This window comes from Macaca mulatta, chromosome 3 (genome assembly GCF_049350105.2).
Source record: "Macaca mulatta isolate MMU2019108-1 chromosome 3, T2T-MMU8v2.0, whole genome shotgun sequence".
Classification (NCBI taxonomy): domain Eukaryota; kingdom Metazoa; phylum Chordata; class Mammalia; order Primates; family Cercopithecidae; genus Macaca; species Macaca mulatta.
In genome coordinates, this window is record NC_133408.1 from 163,247,225 (window position 1) to 163,270,258 (window position 23,034).

The window sequence follows — 23,034 nt, forward strand, 5'->3', positions numbered from 1 at the left end:
GAGAAGGTGGCATATAATAAGTAGATCTATTCCAACAACCCATCACCCTGAGTAATGTTTTCCAGGGAAGTGCTGGCATTTCAAACTGATTGGTATAGGCCACTTTTGAGTCCAGGCATCAGTTAACACATCTAGCAATTCTCAACACTTTAAAGCAACACATTAAATCCTGAATTTTAGGCAGAAACACAAATTTGCGTTGATATAATCTTTATCCTTTTAAATCACCTAATACCCTTACACGATGCTCTTACGCATGCTCCCCTGGCTCTTTATAAAATAATGCAAGATCCTGCAGGTCTTCCAGTGTTCAAGCTAACTCATACCAGAACACACTTTTTTCTTCCTCACTAGTATCCTTAACTTAGCAAAAGATCTAATAAGAGTTGACATTTAATTGACAGTACAGCTCTACAAAGTTTAATTAGGCTCCAGACTTAATCCTCACTCACATGTGCCCTTTAAACATATTTTTAAGTATAAAATACAGCATTGTTAACTATAGGCACAATATTGTACAGTATATACAGGAGATAAGTAATTTTGTCACAAAGACTTTCTGAATATCTATCTGGGCCTTGAGTTGGACATTCGAGACTTTCAATTTATCCCTTTCTCTATGGACCCTCTCTAGTGTAAAATACAACTATCTTATCCCACAATTTTTGTCATCAAAGGGATAAATTGCCTCAGCCACTGGATCTCCATATGCTTTACCCCCCATCTGCACCCCATTCTATTCTATGCCACCATTGGTGATAATGTGAGTAATCATGATGCTACCACTTGCTGCAGATTGCCATTATTCCATTCACCTGGCAAGGTTATCCATATGCTGTTCAAATGTGGGAGTAACCCAACCCTAGAATTCCTTTTTTTTTTTCTCTTTAGACGGAGTCTCGCTCTGTCGCCCAGGCTGGAGAGCAGTGGCGCGATCTCGGCTCACTGCAAGCTCCACCTCACGGTTCACGCCATTCTCCTGCCTCAGCCTCCCGAGTAGCTGGGACTGCAGGCGCCCGCCACCAAGCCCGGCTAATTTTTTGTATTTTTAGTAGAGACGGGGTTTCACCATGTTAGCCAGGATGGTCTCGATCTCCTGACCTCGTGATCCGCTCCTCTTGGCCTCCCAAAGTGCTGGGATTACAGGCGTGAGCCACCGTGACCGGCTAGGATTCCATTTTAAGCTCAGTTTCCTGAGATCATTTCTGGTACCAATTACTGCTTGGGCCAAGGTCCAGCAGAAATCTGTTGGCTCACTCGAACTGTTTAAGAAGTATTTAATAAAAGAATTTTTTACAATGGAGAGGACCCTAACAAAATCAATACAAAAAATAAAGCATCTTAACCTAGCTACACAAAAGGAAGCCATTTTCATGCTTAAGCTAAAAGAGGAAAAGGAAAGATGACTCTCAAAATTCAGAAAGAGTCATGGTGCAAGAGGGATTACCACCCAACCAGAGCTGTGGTTTGATGTAGAGAATTGCAGCCACTGACAACAGACCAAAAAAGCAGATAGGAGAAACCAAGGGAATACATACCCTCACCTCTTTCTTTCAGACTTCAAATTTCCTATCCTCTCTCCATTTTTCTCCGTAAGTCTTCCATTCCAGTTGTTTCACCCCTGGGTCAACAGGGGAATTCTAAAGTCCTTTATTTCTTCCTCTCTGGCTATTTTCTTCTCACTGCCTGCCTCCCCAACCCTTTCTTCTCTGAGCTACGGGATTCTCCTAAAGTGTCTTACAAAACATCTAACCATTTACATTCCAGTGTAAACCTGCATTTGTCTGTATTAAATTGCTGCCAGTTTATCAGTAATCAGAATGGTCCCCAATCTAGTCCCATCTGTAATTTATTGTTTAGAGAGTTCCCTGAATTGTCTATGAGACCTTGAAAATGACTACATTATGGCAATTTCCTCCTTGATATACTTTCTTAACAACTGCCATGTGCTGTAAAAAATTTTAGATATCCTACAAAATGTGTGGCTGAAATGTTGTCAAATATTTACATAGAACAAATATTTAACTTCTTGATCATTAAACTTGAGAGAAAAGTCTCATTAATTGCTGACTGAAATTAGGAGAAAAATCATGTCTTATGTATATATAACTATGTTGTGTGTGATAGTGAGTAAAATACTGCTATTTGATTATAGATTTTCACTTTTAATTCTTTCTCCATTTGGATACTTTCTATTTAGCCCTTCAGATCTACTCTTCCCCTTACATACTCTGCTCTTTGCCTTGAAGCCCTAAAAATTATAAACTGACTCCTACCCCTTCTGCTTTCCTTTTGGGTTTGGCCAGTGGGAAACCCAAGCAGGAGACTGGAGGAAGGAAGAAGTATGAAATTGTATATTTCTCTAGTTCATGAGATTCCCTTATGCCTGGCTGTTCCCTTCACAACTGGTCATGTTATCATGATCAAGATAACTTGATCCTCTCAGTTATCTTCTTTACACTCTTCCTGGGTTCTCAGACTTTCTCCCCAAATTCATTTGAGACTAGAGGGAGAGACAGCCTGTCTGATACTGGCCCTGTGTTCCTTTACTATTCTTTTAGTTTCCCTACCCACTACCCACACCTTACAATAAGGCCTTTTGTAAATAAACTCTCCTTGGCTTAAGCTATTTCGAGTGTGCCATCCATTTCCTGTTAAGACTGACTGGCAAACCATTACTCATCACCGCAGGTCCCTAATGTATATGTGGTCAAGGTCACTTCTTTGGTTTATTGGAGAAGGGGGTTATGGTTTATTTAACCAAGTTTATTCTTCTTACAATTTCACCATGGTCCACGGGGAGTTTTTCTTGCGTATGCTAATAGCTCCATTGTTTACCCAGAATTAAGGTTTTTTATTTATTTATAGTGTCAATTGTTTTATTGGGATTATGAGAAGGATGGAAGGTGAAAGCAGACAATAAACTGCAAAGATTCAAATGCCTATACTAAAATATGAATTTTTTTATCCTGCTTACAGAAATTTTCAAGAAAGAGCATTTTATAATGTTTCCTCCCCTCCACATACTGATTAGCTTCCTATAACTACATTTTATCTAAAACAAATAACTTGAAAGTTGTCTAGTTTTTATTTGGTTGTTAGATTTTAACTCTAATATACTTGAAATTTTTTTAAAAATTTAATGTGAAAACACATTTTAAAATGTTTTCTTTACTCCAAAATATTAATTTCAGTAACAAAACTGCATTTCAATTTAGCACTAACTTCCTAACAACAATATACTTATATAGAAATGTTTTCTCTTGATATAACTCAAAATACTTATGAAAAACAAAAAATAAAATCAATAAACAGATTAAATTGCATTTCCATACTCTGTGACCTCTGTATTACCCTATAAGCAGTGAACAAAATGCCGATCATCAAACAAATATTCCTGGATCACCTAAGGAGGAGGTCTCTGGGATTCTATAATCTTAGGTGTTGTGTCTGAGTGATGTTTCCATCTGATCTCATCAATTTCAGGATCATCAAGTATAAATGAAGCCAGCACTGGAATCTGAGAAAAATAGTTCTTAGCCAGGATATGCTTGTGTTTGATCTTGTGAATAAACGAGCGTTCATATCCCTGCAAAGAAAAAAATCAAATCCTAGTAAATATTGCAGATATATTTTGCCAGATAAAAATACTGTCATGCCTCGGTGCCTTTGCTTGTCAATTCTTTCATCCCAGATTACATTTATTTTTCTCACATTGTCTATCATCATTCACGACTCAGTTCCTATGATACTTTAACCTGGAAGTCTTCCCCAACTCTCCCTCTGACTTCTCTAAGTTTAAATCGCTGCTAGTTACCAACTCAGTATTCATTCTCTCTTCCATTTGAGCCAGAGGCCTGATTTTGTACAGGGTGTGATATGTCTAGCTTTCTTAGTCTTTATTCTAACTGGGGGTGTCTAGTTAGAATATATATATATATATATATATATATATAAAATTATATTATTAATGTTATAGATATTGAGGTCAGAAAAAACAAAAATAAAAAAAACAAAACAAGGAAAGTCTGAGAAACTGTCACCACCAAGAAGCATCTAAGGAGACATGACAACTAAATGTCTTCCAAGATTATTTAATTATACACTATATATAATCTTATATAATTATTTATATATATAACTGAATAAAGACTTTTAAAGGGACTTTTAAGAGTGGGAAGACTCGCCTATTAAGCACCTCTAGCCTTTTGCCATTACTGAGAGGTACATGTAATGAAGTAGATGAACTAGCTCTCCTATCACTAAGAGTCCATCAAGCGTGAGAGAGAAAGCTGAAGATTAAATATGGCTGAGGAAAAAGTGAGATAGCCTGAATTTCTGAGAACGAGGTGAGCCACCATAATAGCCCCAAACCGCCAACATTTGAACTTTCTTGTTACATAAGAAAAGTAAACTCACATTTGATTAAATCATTATAAATTGATTTTTTCTTCTTGTAGCTGAACCCAAATGCAGCTGAGACAACAAAAAGTTATATTCATTAAATTTTCTTGTTTCTCTGTAATTACTTAGTACAGTATTTGGCACATTCAAAAGTAAATTCTGGTTAAATTAATAAATATAATCTATTACCTATTAATCTTAATTGGCTCTCTTTTCAGTCAAATCACAAATACTACCTACACTTCTTCCTAAAATTTATTTTCTGAAAATAAGACATTCCCTTTATTAAAAAGGTCAAATCAAAGATAAAAGAAAGTCCTGGGTGAAAGGACCAAAGGAGAAGAAAGCATTATATAGGAGTATCCTGGGCTTATTAAAATTTCTTCTTAACAGAAAAATTTACTAGGTTAGAATATTCATCTTTTGAGCTAATCTAACTCTGTTTCTACTACTTCATAGCCCATATTTCATTCAAGAAAAACACACTTTATTATGCTATATTAACTTACACATGTACAGAACTTTACAGGTTTTTAAAGTGCCTTTACAGAACTATAAATTAGTAAAGATGAGATAAATTATGATATATGTGTTCAAGGCACTAATAAGTAACTCTTAAATAATTGAATATATTTCCATATTATATTATTTATATTGTTAAGCAAAGACACTCTGAGTCATTTAATATGAAATTCCTGCTACAGTAAAAGTGTATATACTTACATACACATAGAAAATTTCCAGAAGGATTTCAATACATTATTATATATATAAGAAATAGTAGTTATCATTGTAACATGGAGATAGGGATGCGTGGACATCAAGAGACCTTTTTTTCCCATTGAAATAAGGTCCATTCTCTTGAAATAGCCATGTGATGGTTTTAAACTATGTCCACAAATTCTTTGGGTGTACAAATAGTTCTAAGAATATTACAGAAAAGTCCCATATACCCCACACCCACATTTTCCTGAATGTTTCTCAATCTGGGTTTGTCCTATGTTTTCTTCATTATTAGACTGAAGGGATGGGTTTGGGGAGGAAGGCCACAGGGGTGAAGTGCCCTTCTCCTCACATCATATCAAGGGTACATACCGTCAACATGACACCACTCCTGCTGTTAATCTTGATTACCTGGCTGAGGTAGTGCTTGTCAGGTTTCTCTACTATGAAGTTCCTCCTCTTCCATCCATAATATACTCTTTGGAAAGGAGTTATGCACAGCCCACACTTAAAGGGTGGAGAGTTATTCTCCAACTCCTTAAGAGTGGAGAGTATATACATAAATTATTTGGAATTCTACATGGGAGATTTGTTTATTTGCCTTCCTTTATTTATTCATTCAATTATTTTTAAAATGTTTAAATTGATAATAATTGTACATATTTATGGGGTACATCGTGATGGGATGATACACATATCCTGATCAGAGTAATTAGCATATTCATCTCAAATATTTATTATTTCTTTGTGCTGGGAACTTTTGATATGCTGCTTCTAGCTATTTGGAACTATATATTGTAATTAACTATAGACAACCTACAGCGGCACAGAACAGTACTAGAACTCACTCCTCCTATCTAGCTATAATTTGTGTTATCCTTAACAAATATCTTCCTATTCCCTCAACCTCTGAGACTTTTACTTTCTACATTACATTTTTTACTATGTTCAGATTCTAAGCCAATAATATATTGCTTTTATGAAAATTAAAAATGCATCAAAAATTTTTAAAGCGCTTTCATAGTTACTACGTAAGTTTATTCATGCCAAAAAAAACTATGTGGAAAGCTTTAAATAATGGTCTACTCAAAGCTTCCCTATGATGAGATACCATTATCTCTTTTTTATAGACAAGAAACTGGGTCATTGAGACATTCACAAATTTGTCCAATTTCTCCCAACTCATGAATGGTAAAGCTAGAATTCAGAGCCAGGGCTGCTTTTATCCTCTTTACTGATTCCACTTATTTAGCTAATCTTTCTAAAAATCTATGAAGCAAAGAGGGCAGGTTTTAATGTAAAGTTGTCAGTGACAGAGATTTGAGTAAATGGGTCAGGATTACTGATTTTAAGTCCACGATTGTTCCTACTTTGGCCAATGTGCACACAAGGAGAGATCAATCTGCTCCACTTAAAGTTCACATTAACGAAAAGTGTTTTTCCACATTTCCTATACCTGTTTCATATTAACTTTAAAGCATTTTTTAACTTCTTAAGAAAGCAAATATCTCTGAACATTAAGAAAATTCTGAAAATGTTCCATCTTTCTGCAAGACACAAACTACTCTTTAACTGGGCTGAAAGTTAATAGTTAAGACTGTATCAGCCCAAAATCATAAAAAAGGCAAATGTTCTTCCAGTTTGTCTGGTTGCAAATCTTGGTGCCCTTTATAGAAATTCGATAAGACTAGCATTCTGAAATTAGAAATGCATGTGAATAGAACATTTAATTCGATACTGCAGTAATTTGATTAAATGCACAAAGGGAGTTGTGTGGATTAATTGAAGAAGCACTGGAATATCAGCTTTGGGAATGAACCTCAATCTCATCATGGGTCCTAGATGAAATGATATTGCTAGTATTTACTATGCTTCCTGTGGTTAAATATTTATGAGGCAGCTTAGTTTACTAAATATAACATTTAAGACAGCTTCAACTTATTGCTACCTTTTCTTTCAATCCCAGAGTGAAATTTTCCTTAGCCTTGCTTCCTAAAACTAAAAAAATATTTAAAAACTAAAACCTTAGCTAGTTTCTTATCTTTATATTAATCACCCCTTGTTCCATGAAAAAAACAAACAGGGAATCACACTATTTTAAATGACTATTGTATTTTGTAATTTCTTTACTTTACTTAGCTGACATTTTTTATAGAATTAAAGAATGCAGAGAATCAGTATTAATTATTGGGATCCTGAACTTAGTGTAACTGGAACTCTCTAGGAACTCTTCAGGAGCCCCTCAATTTACCCATCAAAATGTTTTACAGATTGCATCATGTAAGTTACTAAAATTACAGTAAATGGCATTTAATGTTTATAGTGCTTGCTCCGCTCCTGGCAAGTTGGAAGCAAATGAAAAATGGAGCATCAGAACTACACTCCATCAGTATGATTGCCATTTAGAGCACAAAATTATGAAAAAAATTTGAGAGTTGGGTGTTTTTAAGCAGACTCAAGATAATTAATCAAAGAAGGACAGATTCTGGGTTCCATAATACCTATCTGGTGGTAATGCACATTTATTCATTCAACAAATACTTAGAAACTCCACTCTGCAACAGTCAGCATTGTAGGTATCAGAGAAATAGATGTAAATAAGCTGAACAAAATCGCTGCCTTCATGGAATTTACTGTGGAATATGCTTAAACTTGTTATTAGGAGAGACTGGTATGATGTTTAGGACTTGTAATATGTTCAAATCTCTTATATATACCTTTTATTTAATCTGTGCCATATATGCCATTCATATATTTTTTTGCTGTTAATCCATAAGTTCTGTTTCTTAATCTGATGGAAGTATTTAAGCATGGAATATATTAGAAGGCAGTCCAGTTAGCTCTAATAATTCCAATGATTAAATTAACTTCACAAATAAAATTCATCTTTCTTACCTCTTCAATACTTGTTAGGTTGAGATGAGCAGCCGCTTCATCTTTGGTAAGAAGAATACAGTTCCAGGGGGACCACTCCAGGGATTTATTCCATCTGACCATGACCAGATCACTGAGATCGTCCCAGGCACTGAGGACGGACTGGGACGCCCAGATGTTCTCTGTCAGGTACTGAATGTCTTGTAGCTGCATGTCAAAGCAAGTTTTAAAAACAATGTAGTTTAAATTCGTTTAAGATTATTATATTACTTGAACAAATAATCAAGTTATAGAGTATTTTTAAGTGGAATATTATTCACTAGGTTTCAATGACACATAGCCCCTTATTTTTCACTAAACTTCTGTTCATTTTGCCTAAACTACATTATCAGTCTCACAGTTGTGTCCCCATCTCTAAACCAGAGTAAGCAGTATAAATTTATTTCAGTATGCTAATTTTATCTTAATATAATCTTAATAATACTGTAATGTTACCATAATAAACATATGGTATTCAATGATTTTTAAAAACTCATTAGTAAGTACCATCTTAATTTCAGGACCATTGTCGAGACCTTTTAAAACCTTTTACTGCCATTTTACAAATGAGGAAGTTGAGTTTTTTTTATATGGAACACTTCACAAGTTTGCATGTCATCCTTGTCCAAGGGCCATGCTAATCTTCACTGTATGGTTTCAGTTTCAGTATATGGGCTACTGAAGCGAACACAGGAAGTTGAGATTTAATAAAGATAAGTAATTCACTTAGTGTTAATAAAAAGACTTGGTTGTTTCAATAAAAAAGAGGGGTAATGAAATTGTTGTTTAAAACTTTTTTAAAAATGTAAACTTTATTAGCTAAAACTCTTGGAATGACTTTTTATCATGGGGTCTGCATTATAAATTAAGAATTGCCAGAGAGGGACAAACTCAACAAAGTATAAGCATGTAAAAAGAACATTTTTTTAAAAGCTTCTGTGAAAAACTGTGAGAGCAGAAATATTTTCTGTAAAATGAGTAGACAAAACCTAACAATTTGCCAAAGTAAAAAACAAAAAGAACCTGTAATCATCAGCTATGACAGTATTTCATAAATTGATAATTCAATATATTAAGCTCAACTAATGCATTCTAGCTTTTACTTAATGCTAAAAAAGACAATACTCTGTACATAGCTGCTATGAAAAATAAATTTATAGACTTTTAAAATTCAATGTTTTATATATTTTACTTACATTCAAAATGCATCTTGTTTACATTTTTGTTTTTAATTTACTTGCTCAACTGTACTAATAATTTTGAAATTGTATCATACAGAATAACATGTTTATTTGCATGTAAATGTCAAATATGCACATGATAAGTGTGATTGGCAGTCTCTAAGAGCTTTCTACCTTTCAAGTAGTCATTGTACTTGAAATTTTTGCAGTAATACAGCAATACTATTGCCTATTAGGCAGTATTTGTATGCATTACAGATAAATGAGGTGACTAGTACAACACTCAAATCTCTTGTCTAAGCAGAATGTTTACTTTTTGTATATATTAGCTTTCACCTTTTCATTTTATATGACATCATGTTCACATTTAATATATGCTAATCTTTGCTGTTGTTCACCAGATTTACTGTTTATGAGAATGTTCAAATATTCAAATTATGCCTCAAATACTATTACTGAAATAAATATTAATCAAAATTACACCAATTACAAGGGGGGAAGTTACTGGACACTCATATTTGTCTGCTAATCCTAGACATTGGAAAAGTAATATAAGAGACCAAAACCCTACACAGATACAGTATTGAAATTAAATCACATCTAATGGAGATTATCCTTATCTGAAAGGTTACAATGCTCCACTAGAATTTTTTCATTCAATATGTGTAATGGTTGATTTTACATCAACTTGATGAGGCCACAGGATACCCAGATATTTGGTCATATGGTATTCTGGTGTTTATGTGAGGGTAGTTTTGGATGAGATTAACATTTAAGTCAATAAACTGAGTAAAGCAGATTGTCTTCCATAATGTGAGTGGGCTTTATCCAATCAGTTGAAGGCCTGAATAGAACAAAAAGTTGACCCTGCCCCCAAGTAAGGAAGACTGTTCTTGCCTAATGGCCATTGAATTGAGACATTGGCTCCTCCTGGTTCTATAGCAGCCTGCTGGTCGTCAGACTTGAACTGGGCCATCACCTGTTTAGGTTTTAGATTTACCAGCCTCCATAATTATGTGAGAAAATTCCTTGTAACAAATCTCCTTATATGTATATATATATATAGCATATATGTATAAAATTTCCTGTTGGTTCTGTTTCTCAGGAGAAATCTGACTAATACAACATGGAATATTGAGGCAGCACTTGTTGGTGACTTATATTAAAGCCCTAGTACATATAAGATTCTCTACAAGGAAATATACATCTGTCATGTCAACAATTCCTGAATAAAAGTAGCAAATAAGAATTTAAGCTGATATAAACATCAAATTTATTAATAAAATATTCATTCTATTGGACAAAATATGTAATCATTTTAATTTGTGTTTTTCAAACTGTGGGTTGCTACCTCTTGGGTGATACCAAAGTTTTCCAAATGGAAATTAGAATAAGTAGACTGAGACTGAATAGAAAACATCAGAGTGCATCCATAGGGGTAAAGATAAACATTATTTTGGAAACTCTTATTTCTGAGGCAGAACAGCATGTGTTTACATGTATGGATTCTGGGACTCAAACTGCCTAGTTTTCAATCTTGGTGCTGGTACTTAGTAGCGTAAACTTGGACAAGTTTGTTAACTGCTCAGTGCTTCACTTTCCTCATCTGCAGAATAGAAATAAGGCTATTTTGATGGGAATTTTGTGTTGATTAACTCAATAAAGTATGTAAAGCCATATAGGTACTGAGTATTGAGAATTATCATGCATGCCTATATCAGGTTGTCATAAAAATACATTTTTACTGTAGATTGAGATTTAAGAGTTTGAAAGCTACTGATTTAGAAGAATTTTTTAACAAAGCACATCACATTTGGTACCTGTTTTTAAATCTCTATAAAGTTTTCTATTCATAGTAGTGTCTATTTTCCTATTTGGTATTAAACACAGTTTAGTTCATTTTAATTAATAACTTTAATTTACAGAAAATTTGCCCTTATTTGACAGTCTGTGAACACAAATATCATTAATGAGGTGAATAGTGCACTATAACATACTTTTATTAATAAGTGGCTCATGTTGGGTAGTCATATCAACAACAAGTAAGTCCTTCTCTTTTCTCACTCCCTTACGTAAGTCCAAACAGTGTCAGGAATTTGTTTTTATTTTGTAGAGACACAGACTATCCTCTGGCCTAAACAACCCAATAGAAGTCATGGAATAACCAAAGAGACCAAAGTAGTGGTTAAGTTAGGAATTCAGGTCAGAGTTCTTGATCTCACAGGCTCCACCCTCTCACAGAGCTAGGAGAAGTTCTTAAGAGAAGTAGATTGCGGATAGGGTCAATGATCCAATGCAATGATTCATCCAAAAGAACTCTGGCCAGAAATTTTCCAGTTGTGTGGTATCATACCAACACTTTACATAGACAAGTATCAAAGTCTTTCCCTAAGGTTTTTTTTTTTTTTTTTTTTTTTTTTTTTTTTTTTTAAACTTTCTATAAGCCTTAGCTTTCACTTTTGGTGTTATTTACCATTATGGTCACATTCGGTTTACACTAATTAGTACTGTTATTCATAAACACTAGTATGTGTATATGTAACATCAGTTTCTGTAAAAGTCATTCATTCATTCAACAAATATTGAGGGCCTTAAATAAAAACTTGGTACTGTATTAGGTTATAGAGGTATAATGGTGAGCAGGAGGAATAAAAAGCATACTCCTGCCCTTACAGAGCTTACAGTCTAGTGGAATAGAGAGTCATTAAACAATCACACACACACACACAAACACGCATAAGATTGCAAGACAGCCTCCTTGACAGGCTTCAGCTATAATTGGCACCCCTTATTGACCATACCTGCATCAAGAAAGCAATTTTAGAATCATCTTCATAATCAGCTTCTGTAAAGTAGAGCTGTTGAAGTAAACATCTGTACTTCAAAAATGATTCTCGTTTTTGAGCCTCATTCTCAAGGCTAATGCAGTTACGACACCGGTATATGCGGCGTGAGGTGGATGATATAGAAAACTCAGTAGAAGGCAAATAAAGCTGGCAACTGTGGCAAAAGTAAATCTTTTTATAAAATTTCAATGGGTCTTGAGGGACCTAAATAGTAAAAAAATAAATAAATAAATAAGCCAGGCCAGGCCAAATATGATCCTAACCAATAGAAGCATCAAGGGCTAACTTATCTTAGAATGAGATTAAAAAAAAAAAACAGTTGGCTAATTTCCAAAATTATATTTTCCCTTAACTTCTTATTCTATAGAAAATCTAAATTTCAAGCAGTATTTATTCATCCTGCCAAAATACTGAAAATCTGTTATTCATCAATTCTTAGATATTCGTTGTAAAATCACTTAGAAAATTAATTGACTGAAAAAAATAGTAGGAGGAGGCTTTTTATTGTTAAGAAAAGTTTAGATTTTTTTCAGTTCTACATTAGTTATTCCTATAGGCAATAGCTAGATTCACATATAAGTAAAAACCCACTAAACCAATTGTTCTTCTCGTTTAATTTATCTTCAAAATAAATTTGGATTAGTTCAAATGATTAATTTTCAAAGTTTGAAATTCTATGTCTAAAACAATAGACAGAGAGTAATTCTATCAACAAAATAATCAATCCAATCATTCACTATGGGCTAAAAATTCACTATTCACTATGGGCATGAATGAATGAGTGAACTGTGAACATCTCAACACAAACTGAATCAAGGTGTATATAAGCCAGTCTTTCCTAATTTATGGTACATCAGTACCTCTGGCTTCCATGAAAGTAAAGATCAAGCAGCAACAGAGTTTGCATGTGATATATAAGACTTTCAAAAAATATTTTTATAAAGAAGGAAATAGACATCAATGTTCTATAAATCTATACATTTTTTCTCTTACTCAATATAGATTTAAAATATTTACCATTATAATCCCTTCCAATGTTTTACTTTGTTCTGAACATCTGTTACCTTTCTGCACCTTCCCTTCTACTCTGCCTTACTTTTCCTAAACGCTCCATCTTCCTGAAGGGTAATATTCTTTAAAAACTTCATTGTCCCTTGTCTTGTAATTTTGGGAGATAAGACAATATGTAAATTTAAAAGGTAGTCAATTCTTCGAGAGAAAAGAAGAGTGATCTGGGGTATATGGATCAAAGATCCAGAAGACAACTTATCTGGTTTATTTTCTTATTCTGAGATTTACACATTTTGTTTATCTTAAATGATTATTTTATCTTCATGCCTCCTATGCATTAAATTAGCAAATACATCAGTCAACCTCATGAAAACACGTTAGCACACCTCTCCATTATAGATGGAGCATTTATTATAATGCCATGGAAAGATATTCTCTACCCATCTGAAACTGTGCAAGAAAAAAAAAAACTCATTCTCATTATTATTATGATGACAGAGGGCTCCATTTAAGCTGCAGAATTTAACACTATGCATTCTCCAGAGTACACTGGGTACTTCATGCTGGCCTACTCCCAAAAAGTGGTTGTGGGGGTAGTGGTGTTCCTTCAAATTCTTCTCCCACTATGCAAACTAAAAATGTGCAAATGAGCCATTCCTTTTTAAAGCCAGTAACGTTTAAATCCAGCCAGTAGTTTAAGATATTAAAGAGTATATTCCCCCCAAAAAAGAAGTACAAGATAATCCATAGGTGTGTCCTAGATTCAAGAACAAACTTTAAACCCTTTATCTTAATTAATATATTTATCACATACCGCAGGCAGAAACGCAACATGGTGCAGTCAGTTTGGAAAAAAAATGTTTAGTAGTCTCTTTTTAAAGTAAACATGCATTTACCATGTGATTCAATATGCCACTTTCTAGGAATTTACCCCAAAACAATCAATTTACCCAAAAACTCGTATATAGTACTTATAATGGCTTTATTCATAAAAGACCAAAACTCTAAACAATCCAAATGTCCTACAACTGTGAATGGATTTTTAAAGACTTCTTGTATATCCAGATACTAGAATATTTTTCGGCTATAAAAACAAACCACTGACACACTCAAAAACATGGGTGAATCTCAAATGCAATATGCTAAGTGAAAGAAGTCAGTCTCAAAAGACTACATATAGTATGATTCCATTTATATGACCTTCTGAAATAGATAAAACTATAAAAATAAAATACATATCAGTGTTTGCCAAGGATCGGGAAGTTAGGGAAAGGGCTGACTACAAAGTGGCAGCATGAGAGAATTCTGGGGGATGATAGGACCATTTCTTATTTTGACTGTGCTACTGGTTATATGACTCTATACATTTTTCAGAACTTACCAAAAAGAGTACATTTTACCAAAGGTAAAATTTAAAAATAAATAAAATGATATAACATTATGTAAAGTTGTAGAAACTCTATCAATTGTATTACTCCAAATATAAACCGAATAAATCTACAGAGAAAGAAGGTGGCTCAGACAAATGAAATATTGGTTTGAATAAGAAATAATATAATGGGAACTTTTTCTCTTGGACTTTTGTTATATTTTAATATTTTTGCAATACAATCAGGTTTTAAAAAATCAATTTGAAAAATATAAAAATTAAACAGTATTCTTCTAGAAGTCTTGACTAAATATAAGATTTTGTTTTTTCAAAAAAGCTAAAGATGTTTAGTCAGCTTTTTAAGTAAATTTTAACTGAATATAATCATTGAAATAAAACTATAATTCTCTGACAACATTCTCCACCCCAAGAGTTTTACTAATAGTGTTTTAAATAGCTCTGCACAGTAAGAAGGCAATGAAAATTCCCACAGAAGCCTAACGACGTTGCAGTTGGAGAAGATAGTGTAATTCAAATACATTACATTTGAAGTTCTCTCAGAAGATCCATATGGATCTGTTCAGTAATAACTATAACTATGTGATAAGTGTTTTAAGGAACACAGACAAGGTATAACATAGAATCTCAGAAAAAAACAATTTAACTCCCTGTGATGCCTCATGAAGGAGAAGAGATGAGAGTTGAGTCTTAGAAAATGAAGAGGAATTGGCTGGGTAAATAGTGAATGGTTCCAGGGGAAACCAACAGTATGTACAAAGCCATGGAGGTGTGAGAAATCATAATACATTCAACATAATGCAATATTCAGTTGGAAAGTTGGTGAAGATATTAGGAAATAATTGAAAGTTGGAAATACTCAGAAGTCAAGTGAGTAAGTGTAGTTTACCAACATACAAAATAATCATTCAAAGGAGATACCACCAATAAGATGGTATTCCACATGGACTCCAAGGAAAGTGTTAAAGCAAAACTTGAATATACTTCAATTTACTATACCACATCTTAGGATTTTGAAAAAGGAATATAAAGAAGTAGAATACCTTAAGGTATTTTGCAACTTCAGGATTAAACAGAGGTGTTTTGATATAATGAAAAAAGAGTGTCGCAATTCTTTTTCTGAGTCCTTCAAGGTTATGATGTTTGACTCCTCTCATCATAAGGTCAACCTCTCTGTCAATCAATTCTAGAATTTCCTGAGTTAGTTTACATTCATGTTCCTACACAAAACACAAAAATATATGGTATAAAATTTTACAGATCACTAAGTTCATTTTCAAATTGCCACCAAAACAAACCAAAATCTACATTCCAAAAGAAATGAAACATTGCCAATAGGAATATAAATTGGCAAAACTAATTTGGAAAAAAATCGGTATATCCGACACACTAGAGTTAAATATATGCAAAATCTATGACCCAGGAATTCTACTCTTAGGTGCTTTAAAGAAATGTGCATGTAGAGCTCTACTGTTCATATTAACTGAAAATTAGAAACAGCCAATAGTCCATAAATAGATTACATTAATAAATTACAGCTTATTTACACAATAAATTATCTAATATATGGAAATAAATGAACTATAGCTATAGTTCATTTTTTGTTGTATATATAGCTATATACAACAAAAACTTAAATCTTACAAATTAATTTTAAGCAAAATACTGAAAGTACAAAATAACAGATATAGTACAATTCTGTCAAATAAAATTCAAGAATAAGCAACACTAAATCATATTATTTACATATTTATACAGAGGTGGTAAAACTATGAAGAAAAATCAAGAAAATGACTACCATGAAAGTCAGTATGATAGTTACTTCTAGGAGATGACAGGAGGAATTGGAAAAGAGGACACCAGAAACATTGACAACATCCTGTTTAATATTTGTTAAACTGTATGTATATATTTTATTCACTTTTCTGCCTATTTATTATAGGTCACAATATTTTTTATAAAGTAATATAAATGAGTGTGGTTGGATGAAAAAGCCACAAGTAATAAAGTGATTAATGTAGAAGTATTTATTAGGTCCTCCAATTGCCCAAGGGAAAACTGGAAGATACACAGCTTGAATGAAGGAGTCAGAAGATAAAGTCATTAATTGTAAAATAACGCTCTTCTGTACTTTGTACTACATGGTTGGTAAGGCTAATATGAGAGTCTGTATCAGTGGTCCTTTACCCTGGAGGCACTTTAGAAGGACCTCAGGGAGATTTTTAAAAATTTTAATATTGTCCTCATACCTGAGGAGCTAATTTAACTGCTCTAAAGTTGGGCCTAGATTTATACTCATTTATGCTCATATTCATTCATGCTGTCCCTCTTGCAGGCTCTCCAGGTGATTCTAATATGCACTGAGGTTTAAAATTCACTGGTCTGTATTAGTAACTACTATCAAAATAACACCTATTATTTATTGAGGCCCCCCTCTTTGTAAGGCACTATATTAAGTTTTTATATTTATATATGTGTGTGTGTATATATATACATACATGTAGATACACACATACATATTCTCAAAGTAACTAATTTTACAAATGACAAAACTGATTTTCATAAGAAATATTAACTTATTTTAAGGTTGTGCAGCCATAAATGAAGAGTCAGAATTTGAGTTGTGCTTAAAGACTTTAACCCTCCATCAAAATATTTTCAAGTAAATGTATACATGAATATTTCATACTAAACATAGTAAGATATGCATGATTTGCCTTTTATGAGTCCATCCTTTGGCCTTTTTATTACTGGTCCTAATTATGTCAGGATTTATATTATATTCCCTATGCACTCTCTTTTTGCCAATCTGGTCTTTTTACTGCCCTCTGTAAGTATCATGTTTATTTCCTACCTCTGGACCTATTGCTTCTCCCTCCCTACCTATCTCTTATCTTTCAAGGTTGGTCACTATGCAAACATCTTTGAAAAGGTAGTCCAGAAAAAAGGCAGTCAATGCCTCTGCTGGTAAGAAATGCAAGATATCTATGGAGATCTCCCAGGAAGAACCATTTACCCAATTATTTAATGTGTTTTAAGAGTTTTGTGTGCCTTGGAGGACAGACACATAAACTCATCAACAGAAAGAGTGTTCTTTACAGTTAGGAGTACAGAAACCTACACAGAATATCAAAATGTTATGCTTATGAAATTCTCAGGTTTGTAATCATGTAGCTCACTTAGATGGACCTAAATATGGCTGACAGTTTTCAGTTGTTACATATAGTGAACCACTGATTTTCACTACAATATCTATGCCTGTATGTTCTGGCAATCTGGGCCATATTGATGACCAAAACAGACTGACCATGCAGTTATCTAATCCATTGCTTATGTATAAACTTTAGTTAATACAGATGATCACTCAGAAACAACCTATATTTCTATGCTATACTGAACAAGCATCTGCCAAGTGTTTTATTAACTTGAGAACTCAAAAGCACAATTCAGAACCCAAATACTTTTTACCTGTATTGCCCACTTATTACATAAGCTTACATTAAATATTGAGCTTACATTATGGTCAGGATAAATTAAATAAAATAATGTAAATTATTTAATTTGGGCTATAAAATGCAAGAGCTATACCAATGGTCCTAATAACAGTAGAGTTTCCCCCTTTAATTAGAAATATAGAAAACATATTCATTGTAATGAAAGTTCGAGTGTGTTGCCCAGATCAGCCCTACTTCAGCACTGAAGGAGACTCTCAACGGCAAGTTGTGGTAGCTGACAGCCCTCCACTGAGCCTCTCTCTGAGAATTCCCTGTGCTGAAGAGAGCCATCTGGCCTAAAGATAGACAGTTACCATCAGCTGAAAACAAACTGCCTCATCTAAGGTCATATTTCTTCTCAGGGACATCGTGAATCAAATGACTAATTGCTGTGGCAGTATAGAGACCCATGATCCTGTGAGAGTCTGGGGTATGTGAAAACAAAAACTAAATCAAGTCTTCGCCCAGGTCCAGCTCATAATGGATCTACTGGGTTCAAAGGGCCACCCAGTATTCATTTCCCTAGTCCTTGAATATATAACTGGAATAGAATACTTGATAGTTGGCACAGCCTCACTACCCTTGATTTCTTGACCTGTGGAGTAAGAGCTATCATGATGAGGAAAACCAAGTGGAAGCCCCTGAAACTGCCCTAGCCTGGGAACAGAGGAGGTGAAAGTAAAAATGGCCCCACTTACTACTTGGGAAATTTTTGCTTCCTGCTGTAACTCAGGACTATTTAAGTTTACAGGTCCTAATTCCGGGAGGAAAAATTCTTCTAATGTAAGACATAGTGCAAGTCCTATTAAACTCCGAGCTACAACTAATGCCTAAGCTCTGCAGGCCAAGAGACCTGTGGGCAAGGCAAGTGTTTCCTTAGTTATAGAGGTAACTGACTCTGATCTTCAAAAGCAATGGTGCAGTTATTACCCAATAGGGACAGAGAAGAATATGTTTGGCACCCAGGTAGTGGGCATTTCTTGGTATATCTTTGCCTGATTTTGACAGTAAATGGAAGTCTGGTAGCCTCAGCCTGAGAAAAGCAGAGTGACCTGTGGTTCAGACCTCTCAAGTTGCAAGTCACTCCAAAAAGTAGACCAACTGGACCTGTCAAGGTGCTAGTTCAGGGAGAAGGAAATCTAAAATAGATAGTAGAGGAAGGAAACAGTGAGCATCTCCTGTGGCCTTAAAGCCAATGACTACACTAGGGGCTGCAGTTTTTCTTATTAACCTTGCTTTGGAGCCTAGCTAAATCCGGAGGAGCTAATCCTAAAACCTACAACATGAAGTGGATCCAGGCAACAGTATGTGTATTCTCCCCATCCTGGTAGATTGTTGGCTGACAACTCTCAAGTGAGGCTCTTTCTGAGAATTGCTCTCTAATAAAGAAAGTTATCTCATCCAAAGTCATGCCCTTCTGGCGGCAGCCCATCCAATAAATGGTCAAAGTGGGAGTAAACTGTCCTGCCTCAATTCAGGACAACTCTGGATGGCCTTTAAAGTTTCAGAATTCCCCGTGACACTGGCTGAAGTCATTGTTGAGAATCCACCACAATTTAATTTCTCTATCCTGCCAATTCTGATTTCTCTACTGCCTCACAGGAATTATCCCTGATAGCACTCTCCAACAAACTTCCTAAATATAAAACCCATCTCTGAGTTTGTTTCTTGTTTCTTGGGAAAATTTGATCTGTGACATCCACTAACCTTGTTTTCATTAAAAGTAGGATTAAGAACACAGAAAATCAATAACTGACGAGAAAAAAGATAAAAATACAATGGAGCTGCTTTAAAACTGCTAAAAATCAATTTTTCACTGAAAAATGTCAAAATATGTAAATAATTGCTGTTTATGTAATTATTAATCTCATGCCATACTGCATATATTTTCATTCATTGCATAAAGATATATTTATATTCATTACACTATATTTACATTTATTATGTATTATAACATATTTCGAGAACTTTTAGGTAAATATTAATGAATAAACCACAACCTTCCCAAATTATACCAAAACAATTCTTAATGTAAAACACTTTACTTGTTTTAGTATTTTATTAATTTTTTTTATTGATAGTGAACTCTACCCCCAAACTAAAAGAAAGTTAACATACCTTTACAGTGTGTTTAAGAGTTAAGAGCACATCCAGCCTCTCATCTTGAGAGATATTTTTCAGCATGATGCACTTATAGATATTTTGCAGCTCTCTGGCTCTGATGGTGAACTGCGTATCCATCTCAATTGTTTTGCCATTAGGGGTTCTCCATATCTTTGGAGCTGAACACTTAAAAATAATATTATGTTTATAACTATCAGTTAATTAGAAACTACAAATAACAATTTTGCTCCTTCTACTAAAAGTCTATCTTAATATCATGTGCTTTATAACTAGAGTATCGCTAAAGCTTAAAGAAAATTAATTTAAGAATTTATAGATCAGGCAAAAGTAAAATATTTTAGAAAAAAAACAAATATGAAAGAGTTATTCAGTCTGTAGAAGTTCATACACTTCTACAATATTCAGGATTTGCTACTAGTCTTTATGTTGAATTGTTTGAGAGATGTATGGAATTACTCCTTAACCACCTGAGGACAATTATCTGCTTGGTTCAATTATATTGAGTGTATATAAATATGTCTTGATCCTGCCTTGCCAACTGAAGATAACTTTTGTAGAGTAATTATGACAATCCTCAATATATTTAGACCTAAAGATATACCAAAAAGGGACTCTGTGAGTTATGGTTTAATGTCCTATAAAAATACTTCTATAACAAGTTCAAAATTCTTCTCAAAGCAGATGTCCATAGTGAAAGAGCTATATTGCTATCTTAGCAGTGCTGGGCTGTGGTTCCTGCCTCCCTGATGCTGGCTAAGATTCTCACTTCCTATTTCCAAATCTGGCTTAGTGTCTCCCAACCTAGGCCACCTCCTAAATGAAGGGCCAAAAATGAAGTTCACTTGCCCTGAAGCTCATCTGAGGACTCCCAGGCTAAGAATTCAGAGATTAGAGACAGGAGGTGAAATTAGTCCTCTATCGACTCAGGAAACACAGGATAATCTTTAATGATGGTACCTCTGTGTTTGCCACTGCTTCTGTTCCCTCTGACAGGGACATTCAGAGGAGATGCATTCACCCAGAAATTTCACAGTGAAAACTTACTCTCTATTAGCTCCTCTACTTTAGGGTACAAAGCTGCTCAGTTTCTTTCCCTAATGATAAATTTTCAGAAACAAGACTATGTTGATCATGACAACTCTTCAAATGTTGGATGTTTTTGTAAGTTAACTGTAGTTGCTCTGGTGTCCTTGTAGCCCAATTTATGCCGTACTTGCAACCATTTAAATCTTAGATGTGATCTAACATAAGGTTTAAATGGAAGCTCTATGTATTGGAACAGATCATCAGGAATGTGGACTAACCAAATAGAGACATCATATAAAACTGTATTAAAAGGACAGCATCAGGAGGAAATTTTAGTTGTAACATCAATTTACATCTAATTTTTTACATTCACATTAGCTAAATCACATTGAGAACTGCAAAGCTACCTGGTAAAAACAACTATATTTGATATATTCTCAAAGCAATGGCATCATATGCAGAGCAAAGCCAAAATGAATGTTATTCAGAGGTAGGAATCTTCATTAGAAACTTTAGATTCTCAGCTCTAGTTTTAATCCAGTAAATGAGAAGTTGCAGCTCTATAATTAATTTATATTGTTACAGCATAAATTTAATATTAAATAATGTATTATTATCAGACTGATATAATTAAGATTGATTAAAAGCTTATAAGGAAAATAGCTCAATAATAAAATATTTTATCATTCAGTTATTATCACTTAGAAATAAAATAATTTTTAAATGCATTTAGCCTTATTTTGGGTAGGCCTCAGAGTGTTATTGAAGTTTGATGCTTATTTAAAGCTCTTTTTAAAAAGTTTTTAAAGGCTAGGTCTAAGTTTCATGTTGTAATATTCGAAAGTCTAACCAATGTCTTAATCTTTGCATATAATTTTCCTCAGGTTTGCCCTACTAAATGCAATTCCTTTTCTTCCAGTAATTTGGACAACACTTTTTGATCTGCAAGGTGGTAAATTATTTCATTTGTAATAATTCAAATATAATGACCTTTCTATGAAACGCCTACTTTACCTATCACATTGTATTTTTCAGTTGATAGACGGATTTAACTCTATCTTCCCCCCAGGTTTGTAGCCCTAACAAATATAGCATAATGTGGTTAGATCTTGGTTTCCAAATATATTCCTCATCTAAGTCCTTTCCACTTTTCAATTTTGCACTTAAACCCTACCTCTTCCGTAAAGATTCCTCTAACTACTATGGTTTGAAACAATTATATCACTTGTACATGAAATCCTATTGTACATGTAAAAACACACAAACAGAAGTATACATTGTCTCTATTTTAGTGACTAGAGGCAGTGAAATTTGGATCCAAATTGCTTTATAATTGTTTTATGTTTGCTAATTCCATTTCTCCCAAAAAAGTATGAGAAATAAATTTCCCAGCCGGGCACGGTGGCTCACACATGTAATTTCAACACTTTGGGAGGCCAAAGTGGGTAGATTACTTGAGGTCAGGAGTTCGGGACCAGCCTGGCCAACATGGTGATAACCCATCTCTACTAAAAACACAAAATTTAGCAGAGTGCAGTGGCACTCACCTGTAATCCCAGCTACTTGTGAGGCTGAGGCAGGAGAATTGCTTCAACCCAGAAGGTGGAAGTTGGAGTGAGCCAAGATTGTGCCACTGCACTCCAGCCTGGGCAACAGTGCAAGACCCAGAAAGAATGAAGGAAAGGAAAGGGCAAGGGCAAGGGCAAGGGCAAGAGCAAGGGCAAAGGCAAAGGCAAAGGCAAAGGCAAAGGCAAAGGCAAAGGCAAGGAAAGGAAAGGAAGGAAAGACAGAAAGGAAAGAAAGAAAGGAAAGAAGAAAGAAGGAAGGAAGGAAGGAAGGAAGGAAGGAAGGAAGGAAGGAGAGAGAGGGAGGGAGGGAGGAAAGAAATTTCTCATGTAGTTCTATATATCTCACAGTGTCTACAG

General features: G+C 34.3%; 1 protein-coding gene and 1 non-coding gene across 7 annotated transcripts in view; both read right to left on the minus strand.

Annotated features, from left to right (window-relative positions):
- Positions 1–1,261: 1,261 nt before the first annotated feature.
- Positions 1,262–23,034, minus strand: part of IQUB (IQ motif and ubiquitin domain containing) — an 81,399-nt gene continuing 59,626 nt past the window's right edge. For 4 of the 6 annotated variants that reach the window (XM_077998096.1, XM_015134826.3, XM_001085476.4 and 1 more), the window contains 5 exons: positions 20,078–20,248; positions 15,509–15,685; positions 12,023–12,271; positions 8,023–8,208; positions 2,746–3,589 (listed from right to left, as the gene is read on the minus strand). In XM_077998096.1, coding sequence (XP_077854222.1) covers positions 3,407–3,589; positions 8,023–8,208; positions 12,023–12,271; positions 15,509–15,685; positions 20,078–20,248 — 966 coding nt within the window. In that variant the 3' untranslated portion in view covers positions 2,746–3,406. Of the gene's footprint in view, positions 3,590–8,022; positions 8,209–12,022; positions 12,272–15,508; positions 15,686–20,077; positions 20,249–23,034 lie in introns of all 6 variants that reach the window. The other 2 variants (XM_015134825.3, XM_077998095.1) reach the window with 2 other exon arrangements.
- On the minus strand, positions 8,625–8,731 carry LOC144340211 (U6 spliceosomal RNA). The gene has a single exon (XR_013415958.1). It is a non-coding gene; the product is annotated as a U6 spliceosomal RNA (small nuclear RNA).